This window comes from Cucurbita pepo, chromosome LG01, assembly GCF_002806865.2.
Source record: "Cucurbita pepo subsp. pepo cultivar mu-cu-16 chromosome LG01, ASM280686v2, whole genome shotgun sequence".
In the NCBI taxonomy this organism is placed as follows: Eukaryota; Viridiplantae; Streptophyta; class Magnoliopsida; order Cucurbitales; family Cucurbitaceae; genus Cucurbita; species Cucurbita pepo.
The window spans coordinates 3,598,247-3,608,789 of NC_036638.1; the positions used below are offsets into that span (position 1 = coordinate 3,598,247).

The following is a 10,543-nucleotide window of genomic DNA, read 5'->3' on the forward strand; positions in this document are numbered from 1 at the left end:
GCACTATATAACCTTGGAGGGAAGGTCCCCCAAATGGGCAATGATGGGGAAAAAAATATTTATTTATTTATTTATTTAAACTTTAAATTTTTATTTAATTTTGTTCATTTTAAGAATATATGTTTTAATTCGGACATTTTATAATCTTTAGACTTCACTTAATAAATTTTGTGCAATGTTCTCTTAATTTATACTATAACATAATTCAAAACAGTTAATTTCTTTAATATTGTTGAAGCAAATAAATAAAATAATTTTTTAAAATTATATTAAATTATTTTCGAGGAGGTTGAGAACAGTTGAGAGAACAGAGCATGTGGGTGTCTGAGTAGTTAATATGTTGTGGGTAGGTGGATGTGGAATTAATGTGGAATTAAATTTTTGGGGAAAATAACTATAATAAAATTTATGAAATTTATTATAAATTTGCAACTATAAAGGAGAGTTTACAAGGCAGTTGTCCTTTTCAGGTCTGTAAATTACCGAATAAAGGATCACATGAAAAGTGAGTTCCAAACAGGGTCAATAAATTAAGAAATTAACCTCTCTTTTTTTCTTTATTGGTTAAATAATAATAATTAAAGTACCATTATATGAAATTTATTATACATCACCATTATTTGTTTTATTTATTGTATTGTATTACCAAAATAACGGCCAACCAATCAAATCGAGCTTGACAAATTTTTGGTACATTTATGACCAAAATTAAATTCGACCTAAAATATGTCTATTAGGTTCGCAATTTCATGAATTTTATATAATTCTAGCTTTATTGCGGTAATATTGTAATTTTGTTTCACCATGAGGCGATTATGGTCTTTTTGGTATTGCCGTTTGGACGGACACTAATAGTGCCTTGTATTTAGGATTCCATACTTTATTTTTATTTTTGTTTCTTTATTCATATTTATTTTATTTTGTTTCTATTGATTAATATTTTACAATTCCACCGACAGCACAAAATAATTTAATAATCACCATACTAATTTATTTATTTTTGTTCATTTCTTCATCTTTTAAGTTTCCATTTTACGTTATATACATTAAAAAAAATATCTGTATAGTTATACTTATATTTAGATAAATAAATTTAGTTTTAATTTGTTTCAATGTTTTTAATTATCTTAACAAAAGAGGTTAGGAAATTATTACATCTTTATGGCATTTAAATTTCATATTAAATTAAATAAAAAAATAATTCAAACAAGTTGAAAAATAAAGTATTTAAGAAAGGGAGAAAAGAGGGGGAAAAAAAGGAAAACGACAAAAGAAGATACGGTCAAAAGATCGGTGCTTCTCAGAAAGCTTTTATTCCTAACCGCAATCAACGGTCTCGACGAAAAGGAAGGTTATCCAAATAATAATTTTAAATTTTTGTTTATTAATATTTTTCTAATTATTCTGAACTTATTTTATTTTAAGCTAATTAAGCAAACAGAATCAAGGCGGCAACCTCACGTGATGACCGGTTGGTGCCGGTTCTGTGACGGTCTCGGCTGCTACTTTTTACCGGTTGTCGGAGGTTGTCTTTATTATTTAATAAATACTCGTAAATGTTTTGGATTCTTTATCTTACTTTTATTTAATTACTTTTTGGCGCCTTTGGCTTACCTCCTTTCAATAAATTTCCCTCCTTACTTCTTTCAATCACATTTAATATTGAAATTTATTTCTTACCCTCTAATATATTCTATCTATTTCATCTTTAAATTCTAAAATATATAATAAATTTATTTTACATTTTAAATATTTTAATTTTCAAATTAATTAAAGTTGGGTTTATAAAGTGATAGTTGCTTCCAAATTAAAATTTCACAATCCCAAATGCCAATAAATTATTTATTTAAAAAAAAAAAAAAAAAACAAANGTCGTTTGCTTTGGAATCTGAATAAAGATAAAAAAAAAAATAATAATAAAAAAAAAGTTAAATTTATGTGAGATTTAAATTGAAAGTCAACGATATATGGATACCAATAAAGTTAAGTTAAAATGGTAGGGTTTATTTGAGGACTGTTTTCAAACAGTTTTTGCCAAATAAAAATAAATAAATAAATAACAGTGAAAATAAAAAACGGTGAAGTAGAAACACTCAACTCTCAGGAATGTTTCAGGCATGGCTGTCCATCTTGCATCCTTAAAAGTCTCAAATTCCTTTTTTTTTTTCTTAAAATAAAAATTAAAAAAAGGCCTATTTTTCTAATATATTACCTCGATAATTATTAAATTAAAAAAAAAAAAAAGGCTAAATCTTTTAAATTGTTCGACCATTTTCTTTAAACATTAACCCATTGTGTAGATTCAAAAATATGTTTGATGTTTTGATAAATCTATTTTAATGACTATATTTTAATATGTTATTATATGATAAAATTTGACATTAAAAATTATAAATACGTTACAGTATGTCTAAATAAATAAAATGTTATTCAATGAGACAATCATAATGTCTCATTGGAAAGAAAAGAAGGTAGGTCGAATTTATATGAAGTGATTATAGAGAGAGTAAAAATGATTGAATATACTCCGAAAAGATGGGGGAGAGAGAGAGGTGGTGGAGCGTGAGTGTCATAGGCGCGTGAAGAAAGTCCTTAACAAAAGCAGAGTGGGGCCCGGGGGGGGATTTGGAAAAAGATACGTGCCATGTTACTTTTTGGGGAATGATAGACCACGAGTGCTTTTAAATGCTGCCTGCCGTCCCCACCCTTTCAATATTCCCCTACAAATTATTATTTATCTTTTTATTTCTTCCACAAAATATCCACGCTATATTATCATTCTTATTATTCCCACAAAAAAAATATATATATATTTATTTATTATTACTATTAATTAAAAATACTAGTAAACATCTCAAATTTGAACTTTGAGTTTCTTAAAAAAAATATATAGAATGTAAACGTGTAATGTTTTTACGTATAAGAATACTCGACTTTCATGCATTCTAATTACAATATTGTTTAAAAAAAATAAACGGTATTTTTTGCTTAAACAATTAGATACATAATTAGAGAGATATTTTCATTAATTAATATACTCTATTTATTTTGTATTTAAAAACATTATTTTAACAATTGGGCCATTCTTTATGAAAAAAAACACAACAAAAGCTTTTAAACCACTCTTTTTTTTAGTTATAGAAATCTAGCTAAGATTTTAGGGTGGTTTACAAAAAGTAGATTACAAGATTAATAACATATATATATATATATATATATATATATATATATATATATATATATATATATATATATATATATATATNTGAACAAAAATAATGAAGAGAGTGTGGGTTTGGTTGGAATTTAGTGTATTGGAAAATTGGAAGATGTAGCTCTTTATTATAACAACACGAACACAGGCTAGTGAACAATTTATTTAATTTCTATATTACATTAATTCACATTTCATAAATATCTCTATTAAGTTAAATCATTTCATTTTTAGTAAATTAAATTATAAATTCCCTTTATAAAAAGTTCCCTCCAAATAAAAAAAAAAAAAAAAAAAAAAAAAAAAAAAAAAAAAAAAAAAAAAAAAANTTAAGCTTCCAATATTGTCCCCACTTTAACTGCCATTGATTTTGGAGGGCCCAGATTTCATCTTCTTTTGCTTCATTTTTCTCTTTGCATTTTATAATTCTTTTATTTTAGAAATCTTTCTTTTAAATAAATAAATCATACCACTCAATATGATAATATATTTAATGTGCACAAACGTCAAACGAATATTAGGTTTTTTTCTTTAATTTATAATAATTACTATTTTAATCAATAAATCAAATTTATAAATAATTTAGAAAATGTATATAAATTCCATTCAATTATTTTCTCATCCTTCAACCTCATAATTTAAATAATTGAAAATAACACCAAATAATACACGTCACCGTCGGGCATTTAAAACAAAAACTTCGAGGGTGTGGGGGACGGGGAGCTAACTTCTTTTGGAAAGTTAATTGCAGTACGACCCACTTAAATATATTTATTGTAATTCCGCCTTTAAATTAAATAAAAATTCAAAACAGACCACGTCATTGGTACAACAGTATTTATTGACGTCATAAAAATCCTAAAAACTTATTACTTAATAAATATTGGGGGAAGGGCAAGTTCGTATATTCCGTTTTTTATTTTCAGAGTGTGGTACACGTGGCGTCTTCCAATGGGTTGCTCGGGAAAAGCCGATTAACACATTAATAAATATGTGATAAATATTAACAAAGTATTAACTTTAGAATAATGTTTTATAAATATAGTAACGTGTTTACTTAATAACAAATTTAAGATGAAATAAATGATATTTGCTTAGGATTTTAAATCTGAGTGAAAAGACAGATTTGTTAATTTAATGTAAAATAAAATGATATTAAAATCAAAGATGCGTCAACCGAATATTTTTTCTTTATTAAGGAAAACAAAGCCAACGCTAGAGTGCCGGTGATCACGGGGATGTATGGACACGTGGCCCATTCTCGAGGGACCATCGAATTATGATCATGTGGAAGCACGTGCACTCTGACAAGTCATAGTAGGGCCCTCCACGTGATGTTCTATGGACTTATCATGCAGCAAGCTTAGAAGTTACATGAAATGGAAATGACGCCGTTTACTGCACGTGTTTCATGCGTCACCACCAATTACACGGCGCCACGCAGTGATAAAAAAGGTATGAAACGCCGTTTGACAACATCGTATGACAGTCACTCACAGCCGCTGAATTTTTTACTTTTTTTATATTTGTTTTTCTTCACAATGTGAAATGACGATATTGCCCCATTTCAAATTTTTGTAAAAACAGGGATTAATAATTATATGAAATAATTTTAAAAGATAAAATAAAAGAGGAGAATGTGAAATGACAACATAGAGGAGAAAGAAAAAAACAACCTAATAATGGAGTTTGTCTTTAAGTAACCTAATAATTTTAGAAATCAAATAAAATAAGAATCCATTGATCTTTGTGACATTATGGAATAAAAAGTATTTGTATAATTTGCAATTTGTTATATATATATATATATATATATATATATATTATAAGATTGGCATGCAATCAAAATATTTGATGACCTTGCTACATTATTATGTTCGTTTCATTTGGCATATAGTTTCAAGGGTCTCATTTAAATCTTTTTTTTTATTATTATACCGTGGACGACCTAAATTTTATTTCATCATAGATATTAATTAGGGTTTATTTTAGACTTCGTTATTTTTAAAAATGATTATTAAGTACATTACAATTAATTTTTTTAATTAATATTTATCTCTGTGTTTCAATTTTGTCCTTATATTTTAAAAAATTATTATTATTATTTTGTTAAAAAACATTAAAAATGTGTATTTTAAAATGAAGTGACCACTAATGTTTTTAACATCATTTACAACTTTGAAATGTGTAGAAAATTGGATGATTATTACAATTTATTTTAACTCAAAATTACCATTTACATAATTTATAACATCGTTCATAAAAATAATATTTATACACTAATTACCACGTTAATGTAGCCCACTTGTGATCTTCACCATTGGGCCGGCAGAAAATGGGCCGCTAGTGGGCTTTCATTTAATTGCATTGACTATTCAGTCAACGACATTAGCCTTTGTCCTCCGGATACTTTTCAAAATTGCAGTTGAACTTGAGCCCTACAATCGTGCTCCTTGCAACTTTCTTCCTTGCTTTCTTTAGAAGCATATGACGATTGCTTATGGATCATCGAACGAAGCCATGGAATCATTTGGTTTCTTCCATTAGGTGAGTTATGTCTTAGTATACTCCGCTGATCTGAACTTTTTGGTCTGCTTCTTCTTGTTATTTCTAGTGTTAAGTTACTAGTTGCTCTAGCTGATCCATGGTGTTTGATTTTACTTTACCTTCTATTTCTAGGAACTAGTGTTTTTGATGCTAGTGCAAAGTGAGGAAATCATATTGTTATTTTTCCTTTGACGTTATGAAGATTATGTTTCGTCTTTCGCTTGGATTTTTGCTGGTGCTGTTGTTTTTTCACTGCACCTGTGTTGATTCGAAGGTACGACAGGTTCATTTCGCTTTGTTAGGATTGAATTTACCATTTCTGTTTAGCGTCTCGTTGGCGATGGACTTGAATGTAGGTGGAAGAAAATGCAAACACCGGTCTCGATTCGAAAACAGTAAATAAAGTAATTGATGCAAGCAAGGACACTGAATCTAATAAGGTTCTCAATTCTGGTTCTGCTGGTAAGGAGAAGAAAGATGAACATCAAGGAAGCGTTTCAAGGGAGGGTGTTAAGAGCAGTGGGGATAAGATTAAGAAGGATCATGAAAGTGAAACAGTATCGGAAGGGGATGCAAATGAAGTAAAGAAGGACGGTGATTTACGTAAGGATGTAAAGAATAAGGGAGAGAAAGAGAAGGGGAAGCCGGTGGATAATTCAGTTTCGAAGGAAAAGTTCAAGAGTAGTGGGAAGGACGGCAGTACAGAGTCTTCAGCATCGAAAGGAAAGGATATCTCTTCTGGTGAGGACTGTGATTCATCAAATAAGTGCACCGATGAGGGAAACAAATTGGTTGCTTGCTTACGAGTTCCAGGAAATGGTATGCATCTACAGTATTTGAGTAGGACTTCAATTTTCTTACTAATATGGTGCTCTCAGTTGTCACGAGTTTAATTTTCTTACTATTAGGGTGCCTTCAAGATCTATATATTGGAGAAATCTCATTATGTCTAACTTCACCATACAGGGACTTTATCTAAATCGTTACGAATTTTAAAATACAGGAACTAAATTGTTACATGTAAGTTAAGGACAGTATTGTGATAAACCATTGAGATTTATTCAGATTGAAATTTACGTAATACATGAACCTAAGATCTCAGATTATGAATCATTTCTATTTTTTGTTTAATATTTTTGTTTCAAATCTTACATTCTAGTATGTTTACAATTTTGCAGAATCGCCTGATCTTTCACTGCTAATCCAAAACAAGGGAACAGGTCCTCTTACTGTGAAAATTACTGCGCCAGATTTTGTTCATCTGGAGAAGAGTGAAGTTAAACTTCAAGAGAAGGAAGATAAAAAGGTATTTAGAACACTACATTTGATGCATAATAAACCATAGCCTTATATGATGATGAAATGTCTAAAAGTTAAATGATTGTTGTTTTGATGAAAAGATTAATGACTAACCAATCCCCAATCATCTCTTCCTATATGCTTAGTGCTGGGCCTTTCGCTCCCTCTTATATTGGATGACAAGTTCTCATGCACCCAATTATTTTGTCTTTTGGGCTAGATAGACGGATGATAAGACATCCTCCCTAACCTCCCAATAACATTACCTGAAAGATCTCTAGCTATTGAATATGGAGGCAGGAGAGTAGTTAATACCACATGCCCTAGATTGGCGCCATAAAAGGCAATAAAGGACGTTCCATCAATTTGCTTCTCTCTCTACAGATAATTCCATTATCTAGAAATTTCTATAGTTGCTCTCTAACTATGGGCAAACGGCACGTCGTCCACCTTTCTGAACTGTATCCAATTGGTTGGGAAGTGTTTTTGTTATCTATCTAGTTATTGCAAATTCAATGAAAGTGCAGGCTTACTAGTTACTATGAGGGAGAGAGGTTTTTACTGAAGATAATTTTCTTTTCTTTTGGCAAGAATTGGAAGGTTCTCACCACCCTCCTCTGAGAATGTAACGGAAACATTTCATAGAGCTGGAAAAAAAAATTATTCTCCCTAGAGAGCCAAATGAGTAGCAGATAAACTTTCCAGTTGATTTCAATTAGAAAAAAAAGGGTTACAAACTAACTTTTGATATAGAATTCCATTGGGAGGTCAAAAGTTCCTTTAGTTCAGTATAGTGAAACTCGTTCTTGTAACTGAACTTCCGAAATGCCATGCTTCCCCTTCAATCAAGGAATTGAAATCGTGGGTGTTGGATGATGGAAGTCCCACCTCGGCTAATTTAGGGAATGATCATGGGTTTATAAGTGAGGAATACTAACTCCATTGGTATGAGGCCTTTTGGGGAAGCCCAAAGCAAAGCTATGAGAGCTTATGCTCAAAGTGGACAATATCATACCATTGTGGAGAGTCGTGTTCGTCAAACAGTGGGTAGGGCATTTTACGTTAGAACATGGCTGAACTTAGAGACAAACCTAAGAGTGGATTATGACGCATGAAATATTGTAATTTGAGGGGAAGAAGACGTCACCTGAAGATGAAAATTCTTTTGTACTGCACTGAACAAGCTCTTCTATTTACTCCGAACACATTAAAGAAGTGGTAACTTAGTTTACCTCTAGCATCAGCCTCTCAAAAAGTTTACCTCCAGAATCAGTTACCCAGTCGGTCAGAACAAACGGAACTACATGGTCACATAAACATTTTTGAGTTCAGATTGGTCTTATGCTTCTCTGACAATCCAGCTAACAGATTTTCATTGAAGAAACAGTCAACAAATTACCCCCATTTTAGAATCCTACAAAGGATTTACATCTCTTTCTTTGAGACAAGGTCACATAAACATTCTTGAGGACAGACTGGTCTCGCGCTTTTCTGACAATCCAGCCAACAGATTCTCATTCAAGAATTCGGATTACTATGCTTTGGAGTACCCAAATTAGATTGTAGTAAAATATGCCTTGTAATAATATAGAATAGCTGCTAATTGTAAGAAGATGCATGTGCTAAAGTTTCATCGTAATAAATAATCAAATTATGCAGGTAAAAGTTTCAATTGGTGATGGAAGAGATGGCCACACAATCGTTCTTACCACAGGTAGCGGCCGTTGTAATCTTGATTTTAGGGATCTGATTTCGCACAATAATGCCAAAGTTTCTGATAATCTCCCGAAGTCCTCACGGTTCAGCTACCTCACAAAACCACCTGTCATTGCAATCTTAGCTTTTGCCGTAATTCTAACATTTGCAGCTACTGTAGTTTTCATTAGCATTCGTTCTAAGAGTTTCACAAGTGGCAATTCTAAATATCAAAGGCTGGATATGGAGCTCCCTGTTTCCATCACAGGCCAATCCGTTGCTGACAATAATGACGGATGGGAAAACAGTTGGGATGACAATTGGGATGATGAGACACCACACACACCTACCTTGCCTGTTACTCCAAATCTTTCGTCGAAGGGCCTTGCCTCACGACGGTTGAATAAGGAGGGCTGGAAAGATTAGTCACTATTAGCTTCACACATACATACGTGTAATGGAAACCGCCCCAACAGCGAATCCGATAATCTGGGAATTTTGATCAGGATTTCATCATACAAGGTACACCCATCTACCCCTTTTAGACCAACAAGCATGTGTTATTGTATTTGCATTCAACTTCTGTAATTATTACCTCCTCTCCTCACCTTTCTCTATTGGATTGGGAGGAATGTGGAGTATCAGAACCTCGAATATATTTACTTATTTTTGTTACGGAAATTCGAATGTCTGACTCCTAATATTTATTGTTAGTATAGTTATGCTCACGTTGACTATATATATATTTATATCTATTTGAATATTTTTTACAGTTTTTATCTAGGACATATAAGAAAGGTCGATTTTAAGAGTAGCTCATTACCACTCACAACACAATGCTTTTATTATTATTATTATTATTATTTTGTTCCATTTTGTAATAACATAAATGTAGTAGAAGCCTTATATAAGGTAAAAATTACAATGTTTATTTAAATATAAAGTTTAATATGAGAATCAAAGTTTGGAATAAAAATTGATAGATAATGGAGAGATTAGAAGGAAAGGACGGCTTAATAAGAAAACTCCACGTATAAATTACAGGCGGCGTCTGTGATGACACGTCGGTTAAATGACTGCCCAAGTCAAACATACCCAAAAATGAGGGCATGATGAGAGAGGAATCAAATATCCAAGTGCTATATAAAATTAATTAATTAATTAATTAATTAAACGATTAAGTATTTTTTTTCGTGGCTAATAAATAAATTTAGTATTTTTAGTGTTTACAATATAGAAATGAAATCTAAAATTTAATATATATTTTAATTAGCGATGATATTGAAGTGAAAAAGATGAGGTGGCAATGCGGTCGCTCTCAAACCCATATTTTTCTCAATTAAATAAATGAAATTATCCTTTATTATTTTATTTATGATTGTGTTAGTCACACCAATTATTTCTCTCGTTGCTCCCATTTTGATTTATATTTTACTTTTAAATTTTAATCAAATTATTTCTTTTATCATTTAAAAAGGACGACATTATCAATTTCAAGCACGAACCAACCAATTAAAATACGCATTATACCATTATACTTAAAATTATAATCTCAACTATTAAAACTATATTCTATACTAAAAATTATAATCTCCACTATTAAAATTATATTATATTTTTATTCGCCGTACACGTAATCTAAATCACTTTGTTTGAATTTGATGATAACAAAGTTAATATGGTTCAAGATAATCGACCACATCAAAAAAAATTCTTTAATTAATTGCTCCGATTTCAACTATTTCACTCATTATTTTATATATCTAGAGTGTATGAGTGTTTGCATTT

At 30.7% G+C, this 10,543-nt stretch overlaps 1 protein-coding gene across 2 annotated transcripts; it reads left to right on the forward strand.

Moving 5' to 3' along the window:
• The first annotated feature begins 5,623 nt into the window (after nucleotides 1-5,623).
• LOC111809955 lies at nucleotides 5,624-9,483 on the forward strand. 2 transcript variants are annotated; one of them, XM_023696451.1, is made up of 5 exons: nucleotides 5,624-5,761; nucleotides 5,894-6,035; nucleotides 6,118-6,580; nucleotides 6,940-7,067; nucleotides 8,720-9,483. In XM_023696451.1, the coding sequence occupies exons 2-5, from the start codon at nucleotides 5,958-5,960 to the stop codon at nucleotides 9,179-9,181; spliced, it is 1,131 nt and encodes a 376-aa protein (XP_023552219.1). In that variant the 5' UTR covers nucleotides 5,624-5,761; nucleotides 5,894-5,957; the 3' UTR covers nucleotides 9,182-9,483. The 2 variants fall into 2 exon arrangements, with proteins under 2 accessions (XP_023552219.1, XP_023552227.1); XM_023696459.1 differs by having other exon boundaries at nucleotides 5,634-5,761; nucleotides 5,964-6,035.
• The last annotated feature ends 1,060 nt before the right edge of the window (nucleotides 9,484-10,543 follow it).